At 41.6% G+C, this 25,172-nt stretch overlaps 5 protein-coding genes across 17 annotated transcripts; all 5 read right to left on the bottom strand.

Annotated features, from left to right (window-relative positions):
• Positions 1 to 2,326: 2,326 nt before the first annotated feature.
• LOC107277145 (putative disease resistance protein RGA3) lies at positions 2,327 to 4,075 on the bottom strand. Its single transcript, XM_026020586.2, has one exon. It carries the CDS (start codon positions 4,000 to 4,002, stop codon positions 2,500 to 2,502), a length of 1,503 nt encoding a protein of 500 aa, XP_025876371.1. The 5' UTR covers positions 4,003 to 4,075; the 3' UTR covers positions 2,327 to 2,499.
• A 5,285-nt stretch (positions 4,076 to 9,360) lies between these two features.
• Positions 9,361 to 12,041, bottom strand: LOC107275946 (putative disease resistance protein RGA3). Its single transcript, XM_015777126.3, has one exon. The coding sequence runs from the start codon at positions 11,022 to 11,024 to the stop codon at positions 9,495 to 9,497; it is 1,530 nt and encodes a 509-aa protein (XP_015632612.1). The 5' UTR covers positions 11,025 to 12,041; the 3' UTR covers positions 9,361 to 9,494.
• A 1,101-nt stretch (positions 12,042 to 13,142) lies between these two features.
• On the bottom strand, positions 13,143 to 16,868 carry LOC4324657 (putative disease resistance protein RGA3). 5 transcript variants are annotated; one of them, XR_010734484.1, is made up of 5 exons: positions 16,588 to 16,868; positions 15,596 to 15,856; positions 14,663 to 14,906; positions 14,275 to 14,452; positions 13,143 to 14,198 (listed from the first exon to the last, which is right to left on the bottom strand). XR_010734484.1 is itself a non-coding variant. In XM_066303493.1 (3 exons), the coding sequence occupies exons 2-3, from the start codon at positions 14,825 to 14,827 to the stop codon at positions 13,429 to 13,431; spliced, it is 1,155 nt and encodes a 384-aa protein (XP_066159590.1). In that variant the 5' UTR covers positions 14,828 to 14,906; positions 15,596 to 15,727; the 3' UTR covers positions 13,309 to 13,428. The 5 variants fall into 5 exon arrangements, 3 of the variants coding, with proteins under 3 accessions (XP_066159590.1, XP_066159593.1, XP_015646064.1); XR_010734485.1 differs by having other exon boundaries at positions 14,697 to 14,906; XM_066303493.1 differs by lacking the exon at positions 16,588 to 16,868 and having other exon boundaries at positions 13,309 to 14,452; positions 14,697 to 14,906; positions 15,596 to 15,727.
• A 1,793-nt stretch (positions 16,869 to 18,661) lies between these two features.
• Positions 18,662 to 24,763, bottom strand: LOC4324656 (putative disease resistance RPP13-like protein 1). Of its 9 annotated transcripts, XM_066303482.1 has the most exons (5): positions 24,482 to 24,763; positions 21,422 to 21,711; positions 21,157 to 21,317; positions 20,495 to 20,831; positions 18,662 to 20,359 (listed from the first exon to the last, which is right to left on the bottom strand). In XM_066303482.1, exon 5 carries the CDS (start codon positions 20,343 to 20,345, stop codon positions 18,879 to 18,881), a length of 1,467 nt encoding a protein of 488 aa, XP_066159579.1. In that variant the 5' UTR covers positions 20,346 to 20,359; positions 20,495 to 20,831; positions 21,157 to 21,317; positions 21,422 to 21,711; positions 24,482 to 24,763; the 3' UTR covers positions 18,662 to 18,878. The 9 variants fall into 9 exon arrangements, with proteins under 9 accessions (XP_066159579.1, XP_066159578.1, XP_066159582.1 ...); XM_066303481.1 differs by having other exon boundaries at positions 21,157 to 21,798; XM_066303485.1 differs by lacking the exon at positions 21,422 to 21,711 and having other exon boundaries at positions 21,157 to 21,323.
• LOC9266457 (disease resistance protein RGA2) lies at positions 22,172 to 24,763 on the bottom strand. The gene has a single exon (XM_015764112.3). The coding sequence runs from the start codon at positions 24,057 to 24,059 to the stop codon at positions 22,587 to 22,589; it is 1,473 nt and encodes a 490-aa protein (XP_015619598.1). The 5' UTR covers positions 24,060 to 24,763; the 3' UTR covers positions 22,172 to 22,586.
• Positions 24,764 to 25,172: the final 409 nt, after the last annotated feature.

Genomic DNA, 25,172 nt, shown 5'->3' with positions numbered 1-25,172 from the left:
GAAGTGGATTGCAAGACCCGCGGTCTAGAACTCTGGAGTATATGCAATACAGTTGTTCATTCATCATTGACGGCGCCTGCAATGTCGGTTTCAGACTTTCCATTGTGACTGCACAATTTGTCCTGTTAGACTGGCCACTGATTTTCATAGCATGTGTCAGACCTTAGAATTACTGCCCCCTCCGTTCGTTTGACTTTTTTTTAAGTTAAATTTCTTTAACTTTAACTTTGATCAAACTTATAGAAAAAACATGAAGATCTACGACAACAAATTAGTCCCATTAAATTTGATATTGAATATAACTTAATATAATATTTACTTTGTATTAAAAATATTATTATATTTTGTTACAAACTTAATTAAACTTTAATAAGTTTGACTAATAAAAAAATTAAATGATATATAATATGAAACGGAGGGAGTAGCAAATACCAGCTCACTTCGGAAGTAAGCAGTTATCTAGTTTAGGTGATAAATAATCATCTACTTCCTACCATTTACTTCTATCCCTTTTTAAGTGCAGGTGTGTGTTTCCGTGTACTATATTTGACCGTCTGTCTTATCTGAATTTTTTTATGATTAGTATTTTTATTGTTATTAGATGATAAAATATAAATAGTACTTTATACGTGACTTTTTTTATTTTCTCATAAATTTTTTAAATAAGACGGATGGTCAAACCTTAGATACGGAAACCTACAATTACACTTGAAATGAGAGGGAGGAGTATGTTTCGGGCCTGTTCACTTTGATGCCATTTTCAACCATGCTATTTTTTAGTAAAGTTGCCAAAAAAATATCTATGTTTAGTTTGTTGCCAAATTTGGTAAATATATAAGAAATCGTGCCAAAATTTTGATAATATTACCATCTTACCAGGTAAGATTTATTTTAGCTACAATTTGACCAGTCCCTCCATGTTTCCTTGACTGCCAGAAAAGCCACTTGCGTTTCATGTTTTTCTTGACCACATTTCATTACACATACAAATGCCAGCAAGGCTCAATATATAACCAAAGGCAAAAAAACACTAAATTTCTTTTTCACCACCAACGACCACTGAACAAACTTGGTTGACTAACATGATTTATGCGCCGCTAACTTGTTGAGCATTTGACAAAATCTTTATATTTAGTCCTAGTTTCTTATATAAATTGAAGTACCAATATAACTTTCAATAGAAAAACTTTCAAATGTAACTATAATTATAAACTAGTATAATTACATTATAACTTGATTATAGTTATATTGTAACCGATATATAACTTGTACGTAGTTATATTGTAACCGGTATATAACTTGTACAGAAGAAATCAAAACGAGGTGCTGGTTCACTTGTGAAGGCGCACGCACGCAAATCTTAGGTTGCGTGTTCTATTCTTCCTGGCTGCCCCATTGCATTTTTTCCGACGCCCCCATTTGCATGAATCTTGGAGCAAATTCAATGGCCCATAATTCGAAAGGTTTAGAGTTAGGGTTTAGGTGTTGATTCCCAAAAAAAATTGCCGACAAAAAAATAGTTATACTATAGTTCTTCCAATTATATACTCCACATTTGGCAAGGACACTTGTTACATATTATTTTATTCATTTTGAGTTTTAATAATTTTTAACTTGGAATTTGTACTGTAATCAAATTGATGATTTTATTATATTTTTATTCCGAATTTCAATTAATTTCATATTATGTTCTACATGGACTCTTCTTATTTTTATTTGTTATTCAAATTTCAGATACTTTAAATCGTATTTCTACTTGTATTATATGTTGGGTTCAATATGGTTCTTTTTATTTTCTTTATTTTAATCCAAATTTCAGTTATTTTAAGTTGTATTTCTACTTAAAATAATTGATGAGTATATCTGGTGGCATCCTCGTGCGGAGCGAGCGGCAACGGGGACCTTGAGTAGGAGCGACCGACGGCGGGCTCGAGTGGGACCGGGCAGCAAGGGATCAGTGGTGAATGTGGCGCCATGATGGGCAGATCCAGTGAATCCATCGGGGTGCGGAGGGATAGTGGTAGAGGCGCAAGGAGGAGTGACGACGACAACAACGATGAGCTGGCGGGACTCGACGACGGAGACGACGAGCAGTGGCAGACTACGACGACGACAAGCACCCGCTTGCCAAAAAACAATTTTTCCATGTGGGTGCGCCATTCGCATGAAAAAATAGCGATTGCAATCATCTCCTGGCAGACGGACGGTTCAACCGCATGCAAAAATAGCTTTTGGATGCATGCAAAAATACCATTTTAGTAGTGGCCAATATAAGACATGAAAAAAAAGGGGTTGTGCTTCAGTCCTGTATTTTGAGATGGTGAGATGGAGGGAGTACTACACATCAACTTCAAAAGTCATAGAAGTTTAGTTTAGTTTACATTGTCAGAAAGGGAAATTACATTGGACAAACTCCATGCTAATTGCTAAAACAACTGGCTAAGTGAATCAACAAAGTTGCCAACTCCGTCTGTTGCTTAAACCTCATATGATTCTAGATTAAACCAAACCTTCTGAGAGCGACCGGGACCGCTTCCTTTTAGGCAGCATATCCGGTGGTTGTGCAAGTATCTCGTAATGCGAAATATAGTTGTAGTAAGGAGGTATGCTAGATCGCCACTCCAGGGCATCAAATTTCTCCGGAGGCTCAACGTCTCCGGTAAGAACATCATTTGATAGAATTGGGGATAGATCAGCCAGCTGAGCAGAACTTGCTTGATGGAGGCTATATGTCGCTGCGACAACACTCATATTTCTAGATGTCCAAATGTAAGTAAGTCCACTTGTTTTTGTATACGCGTCGCTTGGGTGTTCTCCTAGCACGGAGATATGCATGTCTGTGTAATGCCTGAAGCATTTGAGAAACCTGCACCAGAATTGAGCACTAAGATTAGACCTGAGTATGCCACCAATGACGTGTGTTGCCATGAAAGATCCCTTCACCAAGGTCGCGATCTCCATACAAATGGATGCTAGCTTTGGCTCTTCTTCGGGATTCCTGCTCCCAAAAGCAATCGTCTTGAAGAAATACCAAAATGCTTCTTTTGGAAGAAAATCTAAATGAAGTGCTTCTGTTGTTCCAAAAGCCCTTATCTTGTCTGATCGGCTCGTTAATATGATCTTACTCACAGGTGTTATGTGCTCTCCTCTTAGGTTGTGCAATATTCTTGCCCATGTTCTGTCGTCCATATCATCATCAGCAAGTTCAATGATAACCAATGATTGTCCAGTTGAGGTAGGATTTCGATGTTTGATTAGACCGGTGTCTGTAAGAAAACCACCCCCAATACTATCTGCGCTACATAAAACAATCATGGAGAAGTATTTACGCACCCGTTCATCATGACAGACATGCTCAACAAGAGTGCTCTTTCCTACCCTGCCCGGTCCAATTATCGGAAGCACATTAATGCCTTTTGCACTAGGATGATTTGGTTCTAGCAAGAAGTTGATGATCCTCTCCTGTTCTATCTGGCGACCAAACATGCAGTTTTCTAGCAACAAGTAGCTGCAATAAGGTTGACGACTCATATGAGGGTAGCAACTCACAAACGCAACAAACTCCTGCATGTCTGAAACAATGTTTTCTAGGTGACCAAGCATCTTCTGCAACTCCTTCTGGTCCAAAACTTCGGATGCAATTTTCCTTGTTCTAGTGGAGAAACAAAACCGCTTAAATTGGCTGAAAGGGGACAGGCCAAGAGAGCGATCACCCACCTCATCTTGAGCATGCGCTTGAACAGTTCGGTACCTGAAATTATCAAGGAAGTAGTAGCCTCTGTACATCACGGCTCTCACCATCCTAAGCTGAAGCAGCATAGCTTGGTTCGTGATCTGCCTCCCATGTGCCTCCTCAACGATGGCTTGGATCCGCAGCAACATGCGGTGTAACTTCCGTAGATTCTCCTCCACACCCTGATGCTGCCGGTAGTATCTGTCAATCGTGAAGGATATGGACCTGCTGAGAAGATCACCAAGAACAGCAGAGAAGAAGGCGTCCATGGTGAGATTTTGTGATTAGAAGAAACCAATTAGGTGCACCTGTTGTCTTATACAAAAGGCTAGCCACAAGGAGTTGCCACTTGCCGTGTTGCTGTTGAATTGCATAGTATTGCAAGGCCGCTGTCTAGGTCGTTCATTGACTGCACAATTAGTACTCCCTTTGTTCCTAAATACTTGACGTCGTTGATTTTTTTAAACATATTTAAGTGTTCATATTATTCAAAAACTTTTATGAATATTATTGAAAAACTTGAGTAGTAGTAGTAGTATATTTAACAATGAATCAAATGATAGGAAAATAATTAATAATTACTTATTTTTTAAAATAAGATGAATGGTTAAATATATTTTAAAAAGTCAACGGTAACAAATATTTAGGGACGGATGGAGTATTAGTCATCGGTAGGTGGTCAACGAAAGGCTCGTTATGGGTAGGTGATTTTCAGTGCATGTGCTAGACCTTAGAATTACTACTTTCAATTTAATTAACGTTTTAAACAATTAATACGGTCTACCTTATTTTTCTATTATAATACATATATTAAATAAATGTATGTTTACTTTTATTGTAGTGTTTTGAAAGACAAATCTATATATGTTGTTCTAGTTTTTTTAAACTAAATATTTTTAAAATTATTAATGGTCAAAGTTATAAAAGTTTGATCTTAACTTTGTTTAAAACATAATTATTATAGAATCGAAGGGAGTAGTAAATGTACAAAGGCCGAGAGACATGCAGTTTTCCAGCAACAAGTAGCTGCCATAAGGCTGGCGACTCATACGAGGGTAGCTGCTCATAAGCACAGCAAACTCCTGCATGTCTGAAACTATGCTTTGCAGGTGATCAAGCATCTTTTGCAGCTCTTTCTTCTCCAGGACTTGTGACAGAATTTTCCATGTTCTAGTGGAGATGCAGAGACGCTTCAATGGGCAGAAATGGGACAGGCCAAGAGAGTGATCACCAACAAGGCAACAACGTACGCCCCTCCAACCACAAGCAACGGTTGCCCATTAACAACTAAGAAACCATATTTTCGAGCACATGTTACATACGTAAACCATTATAAAATCACAAACATTAAAAAATAGCATTTTATCAACATCTCGACCAATTGTTAATCGTAACTTAATCACCATGATTTTACAAATAAACATATTTTAATAGATGATTTGAAAGCTAAAGTTTATATTTAGATGTAACTTGACGATAATACATGATTAATAAATTCATTCTTGAGAATAATATATAATATACACATAAAAACTTGAATGATATTATATATAAGAATTTTGTGTCCTCTTCTCATATACTTAACACTCCTTTTCTGATACACTATTTTTCATGCATTCTATATTTTAAATTGTATGTCAACTTGGATTATACATTGTGATCAATATGGATTCTTTTTAATCTTATTTTAAATTATATTCCTACTTGAACTCAGTTTTAATCTAGTCCGTCATACTCTTGACACACACTTTAATCAATGACTTAGATCTGATTAATGCATAAATTTCTAAGCTATAAGAGCAAACATTGGTGACTTTATTTTCTATTACTTTATCAAGATAATAAATTCGTGGTCTATTTTACATCGGTTATTTTTAAATTTGGAGTATAGATGCCACTGACATATAGAAATCATCACATGTCGAGAAGGCTGTGGAAAGGGGAAGTATTTGTAGAAGAGATGCATGTCCAGTGGCAGAGGTCCTGAGGACTACAAAGATTTAAAACAAAAATCTGGACCAAAACAGCAGTAGTACAACCACATGGATGTGCGGAAATGGAAGGTGGAACTTGCCGGAGGTTGACGATATTTTTTTTAGGCAAGAGTTTTACAATATCAATAGATATTGCAGATAAAACTAACCCTCTATGGCAGTTACCGTTCAAAACTATTGAAGGGTGTGTTTAGTTCACACCAAAATTAAAAGTTTGGTTGAAATTGGAACGATGTAACGGAAAAGTTGGAAGTTTATGTGTGTAGGAAAGTTTTGATATGATGGAAAAGTTGAAAGTTTGAAAAAAAAAGTTTGGAGCTAAACTCAACCTGAGCTAACAAGCCACTGAACTCCGAAGATCAAGGAGGAGACACCCGAGGCAGTTAGTTTGTGGAGATCTTGGAGGGCGGCAAGCACGCTTGAGGTTGCAACTGCAATAGAGATATTTAACTATTTACCATTTTTACAAGTGGCAATTAAGAATTTACTACTGAATCCACATGTCATAGATTGTGGGTGGTAAATAGTCAAATGCCCCAGGATCTAGACTGCTAGAAGGAGAAGAAAGATTGATGCATGGGTCCTATCATTTATTTAAAATTTTGTTGCCTGATTGGACCACCATATAAGCACCACGTAGATGAAAACCGACCATTTCTTTAAAATATTATTGGCTGACTGGATCATCATGTAAGCATCACATAGACGAAAAATTATAGGGTTGGTTTGAACCAAGGGGATGGGTAAAGTAAGGGGCTGTTCAGATTGATGCTATTTTCAACTATATTATTTTATTTTAAAGTTGTAAAAAAAATGTATGCGTTTAGTTTGTTGCCAAATTTGGTAAATACATAAGAAATCTTGCTAAAATTTTGGTAATATTGCCAACTTACTAAATTTTGGCATAGATTTATTTTGTCTACAATCTGAACAAGCCCTAGATAGTTTCAAGACAAAAGTGGCAAAATATGATATATTAGATGGTAACTCGGACTTATCCCTTTATTTAAAATTATTTCTTATACATATGTAGCGATCAATCAATCCACTATAATTTAGTCCCATCAGCATAGATTACACATATATTTATTTTTAATTTATTTAACATGGTAATTTTTTTAAGCCTCAAGAATGAACATAGTGGCTCCTTTTAGCCATATTTATAACTAGCATGGTGGCCCGCGCAGATTGCGCGGCTAGCATCATTACATTTTATCTCATATAATAGCATATATGTTTTCTCAATATATTATTCAAATATATTAAGAAGACAACATAATTTTAAATTTTATACTAACTTTACGAAACTACTAATGTGTAATATTCATATTGTATTTTATATATGTGCTAGTTATTAATTATTTTTAATATCAAATTTTAGTTATTCGTAAATTATATTCATATAGACACTAGACTCGTCTTTATATATATATTTTAAATTCTGGATTTTCATTACCTGTAAATTGTATTTCTATATAGACTCTAGGCTTTTCTCCCAATATTATTTATTTTTAATTCTGAATTTTTATTATTTCTAATTGTATTTCTATGTGGACTCTAAAGTCATCTTTCAATATTCTTTAATTTTTAATTTCGAATTTCAGTTACTTTTAAATTGTATTCCTATAATGACTTTAGACTCTTCTTTCCATGTTTTTTTTAATTTCGAATTTTAGTTATTTGTAAATTGTATTTTTATGCGAACTCTAAACTAAATTTTTAATTTTATTTTATTTATTCTAAATTTTAGTTAGTTTTAAATTCCTATATGGACTCTATACTCTAATTCTAATATTCCTTATTTTTAATTCCGAATTTCTATTATTTCTTAATTGTATTTCTATATGGACTCAATACTCACTTCTAATATTCCTTATTTTTAATTCCAAATTTCTATTATATCTTAATTGTATTTCTATATGGACTCTATACTCTTCTTCTAATATTCTTTATTTTTTAATTCCGAATTTCAGTTATTTATAAATTGGATTTCTATATGGACTCTAGTCTCCTCTTCCAATATTACTTATTTTTTAATTCCGAATTTTAACTATTTCTAAATTGTATTTCTATATGGACTCTAGTCTCCTCTTCTAATATTCCTTACTGTTTTTCTTTTTCTCCGATTAATATGAGAATTTCTAAGCCGTGAGAGAACGTGGAGGCTCCTTTTTCTAGGGAGTGGATTCTAATCCATCGAGAGGATATCCCCTCGTATACCTTTTTCTTTTAAATTCGATGCAAATAGTTGTGAAAAATTCTGAAAACAATTGACAATATAGAGTATAATGGTACCTACTAGTCCACCAAAATTCATGTTCAAATTCGATCTACACATCAAGAAACATAAAAGATAAATTTAGATATAAACAGTACGATACTATTCATACGCTAAATTTGCCTTTTTTTATATCTTGACTTGTGAGTTAAGTTTGGACTTAATATTTTGTGGAGTTGTATATATGTGTTGTATGAATGTTGTCAAATTTTTCCAGAATTTTTCATAACCGTTTAGATGGTTTTTAAGCAAACGAGGGAACATCCCCTCGAGGGATTAGAATAGTTTTCCCTTTTTCTGTTACTTTAATAAGTTAATAGATATCTCTGTTCTTGAAATAATTTAGTTTTGAACTCTTTTTAGCAAAAATAAATAAATACTTGAAAAATATGTTACATTATTGAAGTATGTAGCTTCACAAATATAAATATGCAACTTTCATTCATAAAAAATCTAATAGTTAAAATATATAGATCAAAGTTTCACGAACTCTTTAGAAAATAAATCAAGACAAAAGATATGTGCAACAAAAAAAAACCATATGACTTGTTGGGGGAATGGCTCCGGGTAAAGGAGCAAGCCTCCGAAAGACGAACCGAGCTTCAACGGAGCCATCCACCCTAGGAAAATGACTAAAGATGGCTACTACCCTAGGCTCCGGAGCAATTTAGAGGCTCTGGGGCCAACCAAGGCTTCCGGAGCCCGCTTGAGGCTCCGGAGGCAGCCAAGGCATCCGGAGCCTCCCGTAGGCTCCGGAGCTGTTTGAGGCTTCCGGAGCTACCCAGGGGCTCCGGAATTGACCAAGGCCTCCGGAGCGCTCCGTGGCCTCCGAAGCCGTATAAGGACTTCGGAGGCCTATCAAGGCCTCCAGGGCTAACTGCTGCCCCGGAGGAAACCAGGGCTTCAAGAGCCCTAGGCTTGAGATGGAGGACTGGACGCTCAGTGGGATGGCATAAATACGTACTACACGCCGCCAACCACCTCTGACACCACTGACGATGGCGAGATGGCGCACGCTATTACCCGGAGCATGGCTTTATCCGGGTAATAGCGGGCACCCTCGGGAACATGCGCCGCTTCCTTAATGGGCGCAGCCCTCCTGTCACCAGGGAATTTACCCGATGGCCGTCAGGCTGGCCCACCGGCCAACCACTTAGATTAGCCAGCAATGTGGGTAGCAATGTAATTTCCTCTTTGTACACTCCATATAAATGTGTAAACGTTGCCCGCGGTTGAGGCATCCAATACAGAGAGAAATACACGCATACTTGTTGGATTTTGTCCCAACATGACTAAAAGATTTGATACCGAAGATGCACACAATTGATTAATACTAGTTAGTTTACATCATCAAAGAGGGTGGGAAAGAGAAGGGGGCACACATGAGTAACACCATTTGAAAAATAATTGGATTGGAACGAAATGGAACATGTTTACCAAACAGTCCGTTGATGGACCTAATCTAAAGTTTGACAACACTAATTCCATATCAAACTAACTCTTCTGAGAGCGCCCCGGATCGCTTCCTTTTAGGAGGTAGCATAAGTTTCTGTTGTGCAAGTATCTCGTATTGCGTGATGTAGCTAATGTATGGAGGTATGCTGGATTGCCATTCCAAGACTTCATATTTTGCTGCCTGAGGCTTAACAGTTCCGGTTAGAATATCTCTGCTTGTTAGTACCGTTTGTAGACCATTTAACCTTGCAGAATTTACTTGGTAATAATTGTATGTCACTAAGTCACTGTCACCACAATAGTTTTCATGCATCCAAATGTAAGTACGTCCACTGTTAGCATTATACAAGTCTCTTGGGTGTTCACCTAGCAGATGTATATGCCTGTATGTGAAAAATTTCAGGCGTTTGAGCAAACTGTACCAGAATTGAGCGCTGAGATTAGAATTGAGTATGCTCGCAACGATGTTTAATCCCATGAAAGATCCATTCAGAACAGCTGCAATCTCCATACATATAGATGCTAGCTTCGGCTCCTCTTCTGGATTTGTGCTCCCAAATGCGACCGTCTTGAAGAAATACCAAAAATCTTCTTTTGGCAAAAAACCTAAATGGAGTGCTTTTGTTGTTCCAAAAGTTGCGATCTTGTTTGATCGACTTGTTATTATGATCTTGCTCACAGGTGCTACATGGTCTCCTGATCTTAGGCTTTGCAATATTCTTCTCCATGTTTCATCATCCATCTCATCCACAAGTTCAATGATCGCTAGTGACAGCTTGCTTGAGGCAGGATTTCGATGTTTGATTGCACCGGTGTCTGTAAGAGGCGCCAGGTCTCCATCGCCAATGCTATCTGGGCCATAGAAAACAGTCGTAGAAAAGTATTCACGAACCCTTTCATCACGGCAGACGTGCTCGACGAGTGTGCTCTTCCCAACTCTGCCCGGTCCAATTATCGGAAGCACATCGATATCTTCTTCATCACCGAGAGGATGTGGTGCTAGCAAGAAGTTGATGATCCTCTCCTTCTCTATTTGGCGGCCAAACATGCAGTTCTCCAGCAACAAGTAGCTGCAATATGGTTGGCGTTTCATACGAGGGTAGCCGCTGACGAGCACAACAAACTCCTGCATGTCTGAAACTACGGTTTTCAGGCGACCAAGCATCTCTTGCAGCTCTTTTTTCTCCAAAATTTCGGATATTGTAGTTTTCCTATCTCTAGTGGAGATACAGAACCGCTTTAATGGACTGAAAGGGGACAGATCACCCACCTCATCTTGAGCATGTGGTTGAGCGATTCGATACCTGAAACCATCGAGGAAGTAGTAGCCTCTGTACATCATCTCTCTCAACATGCCAAGCTGTTGCAGCATCGCTCGGTTTGTGATGAGCCTCCCGTCGGCCTCCTCGACGATGGCTTCGATCCGTAGAAGCACGCGGTGTAACTGCTGCAGACGGCTCTCCTCCTCCACGCTCTGCTGTTGCTGTTTGTATCTGTCAATCATGAAGGATATGGACCTGCTGAGAAGATCACCAAGAACAGCAGAAAAGAAAGTGTCCATCATGGTTAAGATTTTTGTTATGATTGGAACAAGGGTATAATCAGGGCAGGCATGCAACTTATACTGAAGCCTAGCCACAGGGAGCTGTACATGTTGTTGTTGAATTGCTCCAGGTCAGCCCTTAACAGCGATTTCTTGCTGAGTTGTTGGTTTCAAACGTTTTAGTTGTTGAGTGTTGACTGCACATTCAGTCGCCGATAGTGACAACGAAGGGCTCATAAGAGGCGATGATTTTCAGTACACGTGCTAGACCTTAGAATTAGCAAACGTCAGCTCCCTTACGTTTTCAGAATTAGGTAATTAAGCCAGGCGTTTGATAAGGAGTAATATACATGGAGGGTCATCCAATTTGCTTAGGTGTATCATATAGGTCACTCTACTTTTAAAATGCACATCTGGATCATTAATGTAAGTTAAGTGAGTCATTTAGCCATTTAACTATTCACATGAGCACACCTCATACATATAGCATGTCACCTAGGGTTGAAAAAAATGTTTGAGCATCCGCCGCCATTGCCTAATAGGATTTTGCCTCCGTTGTTGTTTAAGATTGTACAATAACTCATAAAAAAGCAAAGTGAAAATGATTTGGTTCTCCTAATTTCGTATATTTTCAAGTGGTCGTGCTGTGAGAATGGGAAAAAAATACATATGTGATTTTCTACATATGTCAAAGCATTTTTTTCAATCATAGGTAGCATGTCATGCGTACAAGGTATGCTCATATGGATAGTTAGATGAACAAGTGACTCACTTGACTCATTAGTGATCTAGATGTGTATTTTAAAAGTAGAGTGACCTACTTGACACAACTAAACAAGTTAAGTGATCCTCCATGCATTTTACTCTTTGATAAATTACCCTCCACTTCATATTATTGTTTGCTTTATTCGTAGAAAAGACTGTCCTGTTCCATGTTTCCTTGACTCTTGGAATGCTGGAGAAAGCAATATGTGTTTTTGTTTATTTTAGAAAAAAAATCCATGCAGGTGTCATACGAGAGAATGTGATGCAATATGTTTCTTACTTATATTTGGAGAAAACAGAAGAAATGGTATGATCATCAGATTAAGCCATAGAAGCATGAGGAACCTTCTTGTGTTCTCTCAGTGTCAGAACTCATGAGAGAAAACAAGCATGGAAGTCTGACGAAAAACGTACAAACAGATGATGTGAGATTCTGAGTGGTAAAGGCATTGTATTGCTTGATACTTGAGTCGCCACTGGAATTATGGTTCAACACGCTTTCATATGGTCATGCTCTTCTAACTTAGTACTCCCTCCGTTTCACAATGTAAGTCATTCTATTTAGATTCATTAACATCAATATGAATGTGGAAAATGCTAGAATGACTTACGTTGTGAAACGGAGGAAGTAACATTTTGTTACAAATATATTTAATGTCAAAGTTCAACATAAAAGACCATGACAAATCAAATTGGGTCTTACAAAAAAAATGCACGAGGGAGAAATTTAAAAGCCAACTTGTCTCTGTTTTAAGAAATGAACAAAGACCCACATTTTACTGCAGCCAAAAAAAAAAAAGAAAAAGAGAGGGATTTCTTGTTCATCCTGAGGCAACTGAAAATTTGCTACATTTCAGTCACTGTCACTCCACACTTTTTCTTTATAAAACAATCCCTCCTTTGACAAAAGGTTGAATGAAGAATTATCTAAGCTAAACATAAAACGAACCAGTTGGGCAGTGTTATTTGAAGTAAATTTGCATGTTCTACACCACTCTTCCTCTCCTTTTTTAAAATAAAACTGTTTCTTATACATCTGTGGCTATCGATCTATACTATATAATGTTCCACTTTGATGGATAGCATAGATATTTCTTTTTTATTTCATTTAACATAATAATTTCTAAGCCTTGAGAATGAATATGATGGCTCCTTTTAGTCATGTTTGTACTGTTCAATTTCAAACTTAGACCACTTCTTTTTTTAAAAAATATATAAATACCTAAATATGTTAGTTAATGTTACATTATTAAAGTGCTATGCTTCACAAATATAACCATACAAGTTTCATTCATCAAAATCTAATCGTTCAAATATAATTTGTGGTGAGTCAGATGTCAATGTTATTCGAGAACAAAGGGAGTGATATAGAGATACAGATTCAAATTTCATAAAATTTTATAAATATATAAACATAAAAAGATATGTCCAACCTTACAAAAAAAAAACAAAACCATATGACTAAAAGATTATATGACGGAAGATGGCACGACATTCCTGCATAAAGATGTACACAAGTAATAGTAAGTTTACATCAAAATAACTGGATAAGAATGGAGTCAAACATATTTTATAAACTGTTGCTGTTATAGAATCCATATTTGTTTGATGTGCCATATGGATGGAGCTAAACTAGTTTGACAACCAACATTATTTTGGATCAAACTAACTCCTCTAAGAGCGCCCGGGATCGCTTCCTTTTAGGTAGCATAAGCGGCTGCCGTGCAAGTATCCCGTATTGCACGATATAGCTATAGTATGGAGGTATGCTGGATTGCCATTCCAGGGCTTCACATTTCTTCTGAGGCTTAACATTTCCGATAAGCATATCGCTCATTCGTATCATTGGTAGATTATTTAGTCCTGCAGAATTTGCATGGTAAAGATTGTATGTCGCTGCGTCACCGTCACCATAGTAGTTTTTATGCATCCATATGTAAGTACGCCCACGGTTAGACTTGTATGAGTCTCTTGGGTGTTCACCTAGCAGACGGAAATGTCTGTCAGTGAAATATTTCAAGCGTTTGAGAAAATTGTACCAGAATTGAGCAGTAATATTAGATCTGAGTATGCTCCCAACAACATTTGATTCCATGAATGATCCATTCACCAAGTCTGCGATCTCCATACAAATGGATGCTAGCTTCGGCTCCTCCTCAGGATTTGTGCTCCCAAATGCAACCGTCTTGAACAGATACCAAAAGGCTTCTTTTGGGAGAAAATCTAATTGGAGTGCTTTTGTTGTTCCAAAAGTTGCTATCTTTCTTGATCGACTCGTTATTATGATCTTACTCACAGATGTTATGTGGTCTCCTCTCAAGCTGTGTAATATTCTTCTCCATGTTTCATCATCCATCTCATCGACAAGTTCAATGATAGCTAATGACTGTTCGCCTGAGGCAGGATTTCGATATTTGATTGCCCTGGTGTCTGGAAGAAGCACCATGTCTCCATTATCAATGCTATCCGGGCCATAGAAAACAATTGTAGAGAAGCATTTACGTACTCTTTCATCACGGCAGACATGCTCAACAAGAGTGCTCTTCCCAACTTTGCCTGGTCCAATTATCGGAAGCACATCAATACCTTTTGCACCACAAAGAGGATGTTGTTCTAGCAAGAACTTGATGACCCTTTCCAGTTCTGCATGACGACCAAACATGCAGTTTTCCAGCAACACATAGCTGCAATAGGGTTGGCGAGTTATACGAGGGTAGCTGCTCGCAAGCACAACAAACTCTTGCGTGTCTGAAACAATGGTTTCCAGGTGACCAAGCATCTTTTTGCAGCTCTTTTTTCTCCAAGATTTCAGATGCGATTTTACTTGCTCTAGTGAAGATAAAAAATCGTTCTAATGGATTGAAAGGGGGCAGGTCGAGAGAGTGATCACCCACCTCGTCTTTAGCTTGAGCTTGAAAGATTCTGTACCTGAAATTATCAACGAAATAGTAGCCTCTGAACATGACATCTCTCAACATCCTGAGTTGCAGCAGCATCGCTTGGTTTGTGATGCACCTACTGTCTGCCTCCTCAACGACGGCTTTGATTCGCAACAGCATGCGGTGTAACTGCTGTAGATTCTCCTCCACACCGCCCTGGTGATGGTGATGGTATATATCAATCACGAAGGATATGGACCTGCTAAAAAGATCACCAAGAACAGCAGAAAAGATGGTGTCCATGGTGAGATTTTTGTGATAGGAAGAGGGAGAGCAATCAGGCTGGCAATTTAAACAAGTTGTCCTGTTGCTGTTGAACTCATTGCAAGTGTCTTCAAAAACAAAATTGCATTGCAAGACCGCTGCTAGGAGCAATGCTTTGGCTTGTTTTACACAGTGGATCACTCATTGACATATGATTGTCCGTTTCAGACATTCAGCTGTTGACTGCACAATTAGTCATGTCGACAGGTGGCCCGTCGCCAACAGAAGGTTCGTGAGGACTGAGAAGGTTCAGAGAACGAGTCACACCTTCAAAACATTTCAATGCTTTGGCTTCTTTTTTTTCTTTTCCTTACACAGTGGGCCATTCAGAAGGCTGAGAAGGTGATTTTCAGAACACGACTCATACCTTACAATTAGCAAACATCAACTCGATTCAGACTCAACCAATTAACATAGGTTATCAATAATCCTCTACTTCATACTACCTATGCTCATTTGTAGTAGAAAAGACTGCTCTATTCTATGTTTTTTCAAGATACCAACCATCTTTTGCATCTCTTTTATCTCTTCCCCTTACAGAGTATTTCCGTTGTTCCAGTGGATAAATAAAACCACTTTGCTGAACTAAATGGGAGAAAGCGATCAAGAGGTCAACCAACTCACCTTGGGATTTACCTGTGATGATTTGGTAACTGAAAGATTCAGACATGTAGTAGCCTTTGTACATCGCTTTTCTCATCATTTGAAGTTGAAGGATCATTGCTTAGCTTGTGATGTGTCTCCTATCGGCCTCCTCAACAACGGTTTGGATCAACAGACGCGCGCACTGCAGCCAATGCAGATTCTCGTCCACACCCTGTTGCTTCCAGTAGTATCAAGTATCAATGAGGAAGGATATGGATCTGCTGATAAGATCACCAAGAACTGCAGAAAGGAAGGTCTCCATGGTGAACTGTTATAAATCATAGAGGGAAAAGAGGTGTTTCAGGCCGTACTGCAGGAGCAAGACTTACGGCAATCAGGCATGTTTCTTAAATAGATTAGCGACAAGGAATTGTGATGTGGACACATTGAAATCATTGGAGGCTGCTATCTAGATACAATGATTCTACAAAGGCACTGCTAGGCCGGGGCATTGAGGGCAAGTGATTGTGGATTTCAGAACGTGTATTAGCAGTTTACCACTTAGCACTGCAAGAGAGCTTGGTGGCCTAATCTCACTGGACCGACACTAGTGCACCAATCGAACTTTTTATTAAGTCATACTCCCTCCGTCCTAAAAAAAAAAAGACGACCTCCTAGTACAACAAATCACTAGGTTGCCTTTTTTTGGGATGGGGGAGTAGAGGGTAAACATGTACAAAGTCAGCAACAATGTTACTAATTACAGCCCCCAAACCCAGCCCACACTCGGCAGTCGGCACTGAGACCTGGACTACTCAACAGTTACATCGAATCATATTGTAATTTACTGAGGAAAGTACCCCAAGCAGCCATTCATCCCCAATATCGATAGCCAACTCGTCAGGAGATCTCCCTACATGCTAAGCGTTTAGAGAGCACGACATTTAGGACAACAAAATCAATCTATCCAATCAACCTATCCGATGAGAACATGGAAATCACAACAAATCCACCAACCAACGGCTACCTACCTAGCTATGCTATTTACCCATCACGGCGGCGTGGAAGTCAGGCGGCGGGGAGGAGGACGGGGCCGGCGGCGCAAACCGGCTCGGCATGCAGGTCCGCGGCGGGGATCGCGCGGGCGGAGAGTATGGGCGGCAGGGACTCCACGCGCAGAAGCAACCACTGCCGGCGCCGGGACCACAGCGCCGCCGCGGACGCCCGCGCCGCGCGCCCGCCGGCGGAGATAGCGCCCGCAGCCATCGCCGGATTTCCCAGCAGGACGCGGCGAGGGAGAGAGAGACCAACCGGGCCTTTGAGTGACGGGTGGGCTTGGGAATAGATGCAGCTTGTGGACCAAATTGTGGGCTTGGATTTTTAATGGTTCGTGGGCTGAATACCACGCCAAGAAGGGGTTTTGGATTGAAGGGTTTTTTTAGTAACTGAACAAATTCCTGAAAAAATCGTGCTTTTTGAGAAGTACTCCCTCCATCCCATATTATAAGGGATTTTTCGTGGACGTGACATATTCTAATACGATGAATTTGGATAGAGATATCATATCCACCAAAAATCCCTTATAATATGGGACGGAGGGCATGTTCATAATTGGATGGGCAAGCGAGATGTAATGCCAACTACTCATACGGTCAGATATGATAAAACCCAGCCAAATCCTCGAGTACTGAAAACTGGCGACCTCCACCTCAAGGTGAGGTGAGACTGAACATTGATGGTGCTTTCTATGAAGCTAGCAAAACTGGTGGCTGGGGATTTGTGATTCGGGATCATGACGGAAATGGCGTGCCAGCAGGTGCAGGGAAAATTGAATTTGTGCATGATGCTCAGAGTGTCGAAGCTGAAGCTTGCTTGTATGCTCTGCTTACTGCAACAAGTCATGGAATCTCACACATCGCCAATTCGCCATAGGAACGTATTGTTCTATCTTTTTTTTAAAACGCGCAAAACAATTGTACGTCAATATATTAAAAGATTTATAGTTACACAACACAATTAGCCAAACCAGCTTATGCCAAGGGAAGGGAGAAAAAGCAAAATAAAAGGCTGAAGCTTAGAAAACTACGGCGGCTAAAACAAAACTCCAAACAGCGGGAAGGGGCCGAGCCACGCTACACTCCAAACAAGTCCCCAAAAACGGCAACGCCTGCTAAAGACTACAGATGGTCCTCCGAGTGGATAGACTCCAGAACCACTGAGATTGAAGAGAGTGCAGAGTCGAAAACCCTAGAGTTTCGTTCCTTCCACAATTGCCAAGAGATTAGGAGCACTAAGGGGTTGAAGCCGGCACGGAGATGCTTAGGTAAGCAGGCCCTGGAGGGCAGCCACCAATCCTGGAACCGATTGCCACAGGGGTGAGAGAGGGTAGCCTAGCCAGGAGGCGACAGAACACAGAGCCAAACCTGCCAAGCAAACACGTAGTCGAGGAGCATGTGGTTCGCCGTCTCAAGATCCTGAGCGCAAAAGGGGCAGACCGAGTGATTATCGATGCCACGCTTCTGGAGGAGATCAGTTGTCTAGCAGCGCTGCTGGAATGCAAACCAAAGGAAGAACCTGCATTTAGCAATACCCTTTTTCGTGCCAGAGAAGATCGGCATAGGCAAAGGAATGCTGGCCATAGAAGAATGCTTGGTACACCGAACGCGCTGAGTAGCGCTGGTTAGAGGTCCAACGCCAAACGAGACGATCCTCGACACCCGGCGAGAGTTGTACGTGAAGCACCGCATCCCAAATAAGAAGAAACTGGGACATGACCAGGACAGTGAGGGCACGGATGTCAGAGATCCAGGAGTTGTTCGCCAGGTCAGAAGCAACCAGATTGTTCTATCCTGATGGCTGCTTTGAAGTCAGATTGTTCTTCAACGCCAGATTGTTCTATCCTGGTGGGTGCTTTGAAGTCAACTGACTATGATCATGCTCCTGCGGGCGTCATCTTCAGGCAAATTAAAATGATGATCTATGTGGATTTTGACAAGGTCGATGTGTGTACCCGGGTCAGATGTCCATTGGGCTGATCCCCTTCCGGAGTTTGTAAAGTCCCTTGTTAATAAAGAGCACGGTACGATTAAAAAAAAAAACTCCTCATACGGTCATAAGCATGGCAGGATGCTATTTGGCGCAACTTCGTTGTTGGCGCCACAGTTTCAATCCACAGGTTGCATTGGGAGGCGGAGGAGTTTGATTCAACTACACATTACGTGGGACCACAACTTAATGCAATGTACAATTTCGCGCACAGCCGCTGCAGAGGATCGGATCTACATACACCATGACAAGATGAAACGAGATGATCAGCTTCATTTCATGTAACCAGCTGCCTAAGACGCTTCTTCCTATCAAGGACACGGTGCGGACCAGGCGGCGTGTCCAGCGAGCAGCTCATCAGGTAGCTCCGGCAAGGGGGTATCTGCGACGTCCACGCCAGGACCTCGAACCTCCCGCGGGGCGTCACCCTACCGGACAGCACCTCCTGGAACGTCACCCTGGGGATCTCCTGCTTGGCGGGGCACGCGGTGTAGAAGCCGTGGCACAGGAAGATCTTGGAGCTCTCGGCCAGCCTCCACAGGTACACCGGGTGGTTGTTCCGCAGCAGGTCGTGCGGGTGCTTGCCGAACATGGCGCGGTGCTTCCGCGTGTACTCCCTCATGTTCTTGAGGATGAGGGTCCAGTAGTGCGCGTCCGGGTTGGCCCTCATCAGGCTGCTGGCGATGGTGGCGCCTATGAAGCCGCCCTTCTGCTCCGCGGAGATGTCCATGGCGATGGACGCCAGCCTCGGGTGGTCGTCCGGGTTCGCGCTGCCGAACGCGAGCACCTTGAAGAAGTACCAGTAGACGTCGTCGCGGAGGAACTTGAGCTCGATGGCGCGCGCCGCCGGGATGCCACGGACCGTCTCCGGCGACCTGCTCGTCACGATGATCCTGCTCCCCCGCGCCCTGCACATCGCCGACGACCGCAGCCGCCTCCATGCCCCGTCGCCCACGGGCTCCTCGTCCTCGGCTAGGTCGACGACGACGAGCGAGCTCCCGTGGGAGGCATGGCTGCCGTGCTTGACGGTCAGAGCACGATGGTCTCCCATGTCCTCAAGGTCTTCTCGGCTCAAGCACACGATGGAGGAGAATCGGCCGCGGACCCTCTCGTCGTGGCAGACGTGTTCGACGAGGGTGCTCTTCCCGACCCTCGCGACGCCAACTATGTGCAGCACGCCGGCGCCGGCGCCGGCGCCAGCGCCGCAGACGTCCGGCTGCAGCAGGAATCCAACGACCTGCTCCACCTCCTTCTGCCGGCCGAACATCAGCTTGTCGAGGAGCAGGTGCATGCTGTAAGGCTGAGTACTGATGCGAGGGTAGCCCTTGAGGAAGACGACGAACTCCCTCATGTCGGCGATCGTCCGCCCGAGGCTGTCGACCGTGCGGCGCAGCTCCGCGGCGCCCTCGTCGGCGGCGAGGAGGCGGAGGCGCTTGGCGGCGTTGAGCCTGGACGGCGCGAACGAGAACGACGCCCCGTCCGCGTGGGCTCGGTACGTGAGGGCGTCGAGCATGTGGTAGCCGCTGTACATGGCCTCCCTGAGCACGTCGAGCTGCCGGAGCATGGCCTTGTTGGTGATGTGCCGCGCCTCGGCCTCCTCGACGGTGACGTGCACCCTGACCAGCGCGAGGCGCAGCTTCTCGAGGTCGTCCTGCACCGTGCTCTGCTGCCGGTATCGCTGCACCAGGTAAGAGATGGACCTGCCGAGGAGGTCGCTCAAGATCGCTGGCAGGAATGTCTCCATGTCGGTCACCCAACCTTCAGGAGAGAAGAAAAACTGCATGATAAATCCCCTTTTTTGCGATAAGTCCACAGGATTTGGCTACAAAAGCAGGTCTATTATATATAAGTAAACAGAGGATGGAAAAGAGCTGCAACTGAAACTGAACTTACAGTGCTCGGTACTTTTAGGGTAAAATCCTCACTGGATTCTCCAGGTATCTCAAGCTTTTTGGCTGCAGGTGTGAGTGTGATGAACAGTGTGGCAGTGGCAGATTGCTGAATACACACTATGGGATACACATGTTTTTGGCTATTCGATGCTTCACAAAAACCAGGAAAGGAACAGCGAGATGCGGAGCTCGCCACGCAGCAATCCAGGCGGCGCATTTATTCGTTGCGCATCCACATCGGCCGGCGGAGAGAGGGACGCTTCCCCAGCTCCCAGGGTGCTGCTCAGTTGCTTCCCGAGCTCGCTGACAAAGCAAGACAAGGACCGGTGCAGATGAACCTGATGGGTGATGGCAGATTTCACTTTCCAGGTACTAGGCCAATTTATAGAAATTTGTCTCTGCTTTCTTGTCTTTTCTTGTGTTCTCGATTGAAATCATGTGGGATACTTGTAATCTTGCACAATATAAGTATATAACGCCAGTTTTTTTTTTCTTACCACTATTTTTTTCACGACTATCATTCAAAGAGGTTGGACTTTCAAGCACTACAGATGGTACAGATTGCAGAATTTCCACAAATGACGTACGGGTACAAGCTCAGGAAAGAGAGGACAGATTTCAGAAATCGCGGTCACAGGCACAGAGAGGACAAATGAGCATTACCTTCCTTACACACTTCGATTTGTTTTGAAGCAGTATCCTTCACTTCATTCTGTACCGGTGCTTGATTGAAACAAAGGTATAAGAAGAGTCTTTGGTGCCTTGATCTCATGTTCAACTTGAAATCAGAATGACAGATTGGCAAGGAAAAGGAGCAGCTTGACCTGCATCTTCAATACAAAGATGTCAGTTTAATGGAGAAGGGTCATCTCGCCCTGTTAGGATAAAAATTCTTATATCAAAATAAGGAAAAGCAACAGTACATAACCTGTGGAGTCAATTGTGCACAGAGGACCCTTGGATTAAACAGTTCACAGTGGATTTGGTGCATGATATGTTTGGCTAGTTTTTGCTGCTTCTTTTGGCTTTTGCCAGATTCTTACTAGCATTTCCATATGATGTGACCCTTACAGAAATGTTTAGACCAAATAAAAAAGGAGCAACTCTCTTGGTTGGCATTGGTACCAATATTGGCCCAGCTGAACTATGATAATGTGAGTAATTAAGGTCTTATGCAGAAGTTATTCATACATACCATCATGTGCCTTTCGTAATATCCTGCAGTCCCACAGACGTACACACCATCAATATGGAGTATGAACCTTTAGATGCTTGAATCTAGAAGTTGCCCGCCAACAGATTGTGCTACTTTTTACAATTTTACTGATATGTATTAGAGCTATGATCATTGCATTAAGATGAAGAAAAAATATACAGTTCAGATAAATATGCTACACAACATGAGGACCACCTTAAGAAAAAACCTATCACATCAACTAAACCGTCCTGATCACATTTGGCGACAGAGAGAAATAGAGGCCATGCATGGGCATGCTTTTCAGGAAGATAGTGCCACTGAGAATGTAAAAGAGAAACATAAATATGGACATGTATCTCTTGATAACAAAAATTTTGAAGGTTGATCAGGCTTAAGATGATGAGAAATTCTCGAATTATTGTTTACATAATCACATCTGATATAAAAATATTGAACAGACAATTGAAGAAACATACATTATATTCCGAAAATGGACAAGATTATATATTTCATTGAAGAAATGAGAGATGCCATCTTACATATTATTCATACACATTATAGTTGTTCCTTCATAACTGTCTATGAGTTGAATATACATGTGAGGAGACTAGATTAAATGATTGATTCTTTCATATTGTTTGCTTAACAAAAATAGATACAACCCATCCTTATGTGGATCAGATGGCTTGACCTCCAAAACGCTTATCACTGGCAATTCAGCCTAATTAGTTTCTAACATAACAACTGTTGCTAGAGTACCAGAACGTATCCATTCACGCGCATGAACAGTGTGCACAGGTAGTGTATCATGCATGTGGCAGATGGCCTACTTAACATTATCAACTGGTCTTAATAATTATAATCCATGGACGACCTGATACCAAGTCAAACTCCCCTATGCCAAAAACCGCTTCCTCTTGAATATTATATGCTGCTGTGCTTGTGCTTCACAACTCATTACGAACTCATGGTAGGGAGGTATGCGTGATCTCCATACTAGGACCTCAAATTTTCCATGAGCTTTAGAAGTTCCAGTATGGACTTCATGTAGCATTACCTTAGGATCATCATCCCTGAGACATGTTTTATAGCCATTGACTAGAATGAATTTTGGATCCCTAAAATTTTCAACAAGATATATACCGTGATTTTTTTGAACAAGAGTGTATGGATGTTCACCAAATAGAATGACATGTTTCTCAACGATGTTTCTGTGACATCTAAGGAACAAATGCCAAAACTGGGTGCAAAAATTAGCTCTGAATAATGAAGCAACGAAATTAGCAGCTACAAAACATCTGTACTCTGCTGCCATTTCCATAGCTGCTGATTCTAGAAATGGGTGCTCCACAGGGTTTGTGCTTCCAAAGGCAAGCACCTTGAAGAAGTACCAATGGGCCTCCTGAGGCAACAAACTTAGCTCAAGAGGTTGAGTTGTTCCAACATTCCTGAACCTTTCAGATCTACTTGTAATAATAATTTTACTCCCATGTGGTATGCAGCTTCTTGAAGAGTACAATCTTCTCCAGTTTTCCTCATCTACATCGCCATCATCAATAAATTCGATGATGATAAGTGACCGTTCATGTGCAACACAACTTTGATGCTTGACTATGCCACTATCTCTGAGATCAGCAAAGCTTTTGCTTCCGATATCACTTCCACTACAGAAAACAATAGAAGAGAAAAAACTGCGTACCCTCTCATCATAGCAAATATGCTCAACAAGAGTACTTTTCCCAACTCTTGCTGGACCTATTATTGGAAGAACTCCCAAACTTTCTGCCCCAAGAGATTCTCGCAACAAGAAATTGGTAATCCTCTCTATTTCTGCTTGGCGACCAAACATGCATTTTTCCAAAATTAAATGTTGGCTATAAGGTTGGCGGTGTATGTGAGGATATCCCTTCAAGAAAACAAGAAACTCTTTCATATCGTCAGTGATACTCAGTAGGCTACAAAGCATCTCTCCCACCTCCTTCCTATCCTCACCTTGAAAAGCCATGGTGAACGTCCTAGTGGAGAAACACAACCGCTTGGTAGGTCTGAGTTTGGGAAAGGAAAATGAGTGATCACCAACCTCATCATTGACCATCTCATGCTGAAGCACTCCATTCTTGATAGTATCAACCAAGTAGTATCCCTTGTACATGCCTTCTCTTAGCATCTGAAGCTGCTGGAGCATCGCTCGATTTGTGATGTGCCGCCCCTCGACCTCCAGGACAGTTGCCTCGATCCGCAGCAGCAAGTGGCGCAGGCATTGCAGATCCACCCCCATGCCCATCTTCTGCTGGTAGTATTTGTCAACTAAGAAGGATATGGATCTACTCACAAGATCACCAAGAACTGCAGACAGGAGCACCTCCATTCTGAAGCTCCCACAGTGGAAGAGGGACGGTTTCTTGCTGGGGGTACTAAATTAATTCAGGGATCAGGACACAGCTGATCTCTGGCTGGATGAGTTTAAACACTCGCGTGCAACATTTCAACGGACAATGTGGTTTTTTTTTTTTGAACTAATCAATGTGGTTTATTCAACCCCGTGTGTTTGACTATAGAAATTTTGGGTGCAGCCTAAAGAGAATTCTAAACCATCGTGACCGTGGATAGGCTATTTAATTTACGATACGAGTTGTCAACTAAGATGTGCATAGTCTACAATTACCGCAAGCTTACGACATCGTTCGACCACATTTGCGTTCCCCGACCTCATTGTGTCCATCTTGACTTGTTAAGGAAACTGGAGGATTCGCAAAACTCAAATCGAATCAGGAGGAGTTCGTTGCTTACCCGCAGGCTAGAGAGTACGGACGCGGCCGCGCGGCGCCGCGGAGCAGTGTGCCGCACCCAAGGCCCGCGCGCACGCCACCGCGGTGGGAGCGGCGGCCGTACGGCGGGGTGTGATGTCCAGGGCGCCGCACGAGAAGCCCACGCGAGAGGTCCGCGTCCGCCCGCCCGCCCGCGGCAGCATCCGCGACCGCCACGCGGCCGAGCATCGCCGCCGCGTCGGCTCCGCGCGGAAGCCTTTGGTCGCGAAGTGGGGATACGGGGAAGAGAAAGACCTGAGAAAGCGAGCAAACGTTGCACGGGACGGGGGTTATTAGCGAAAGAAAACCGTTCGTTGGTGGGGGATTGGGAGGGAATGCACTGCCTTTTTTCACGCACACATTTCCCAAACTATTAAATGGTATATTTGTTAAAAAAATCTATAAAAAAGTTGATCTAAAAAACATATTAATTTATTTTTAAAATTTAAAATAGTTAATACTCAATTAATTATGTGCTAATAGCTCATCTATCTCGTTTTGTGTATCTTCTCAATCTTCTTTTTTTCTCTCCTCTCAAACACTTAGGCTGCGTTCGGCAGCTGAAGAAAGTGAGTGAGTTTGTTTCGATTTTCGCGCGCACGCTTCTTAAACTACTAAACGGTGTATTTTTTGTAAAAATTTTCTATAGGAAAGTTGCTTTGAAAATTCATATT

The sequence above is a fragment of the Oryza sativa genome, chromosome 1 (assembly GCF_034140825.1).
Source record: "Oryza sativa Japonica Group chromosome 1, ASM3414082v1".
Taxonomy (NCBI): Eukaryota; Viridiplantae; Streptophyta; class Magnoliopsida; order Poales; family Poaceae; genus Oryza; species Oryza sativa.
This window is presented reverse-complemented; position numbering and strand designations above follow the sequence as displayed.

Excerpts from the sequence above, each read along its gene's own strand:
- LOC4324657 (XM_015790578.3), bottom strand. The coding sequence starts at position 14,950 with ATGGACACCATCTTTTCTGCTGTTCTTGGTGATCTTTTTAGCAGGTCC. Across the intron at positions 14,453-14,696 it reads TATTTCGTTGATAATTTCAG|CTATGTGTTGCTGGAAAACT; the intron begins GTACAGAATCTT and ends ACCCTATTGCAG.
- LOC107275946 (XM_015777126.3), bottom strand. The coding sequence starts at position 11,024 with ATGATGGACACTTTCTTTTCTGCTGTTCTTGGTGATCTTCTCAGCAGG.
- LOC9266457 (XM_015764112.3), bottom strand. The coding sequence starts at position 24,059 with ATGGAGGTGCTCCTGTCTGCAGTTCTTGGTGATCTTGTGAGTAGATCC.
- LOC4324656 (XM_015764047.3), bottom strand. The coding sequence starts at position 24,687 with ATGCTCGGCCGCGTGGCGGTCGCGGATGCTGCCGCGGGCGGGCGGGCG. Across the intron at positions 21,324-24,481 it reads CCGTACTCTCTAGCCTGCGG|ATGCAGGTCAAGCTGCTCCT; the intron begins GTAAGCAACGAA and ends TTTGTATTGAAG. Across the intron at positions 20,360-21,156 it reads AATCGAAGTGTGTAAGGAAG|GTTGGGTGACCGACATGGAG; the intron begins GTAATGCTCATT and ends TCTCTCCTGAAG.
- LOC107277145 (XM_026020586.2), bottom strand. The coding sequence starts at position 4,002 with ATGGACGCCTTCTTCTCTGCTGTTCTTGGTGATCTTCTCAGCAGGTCC.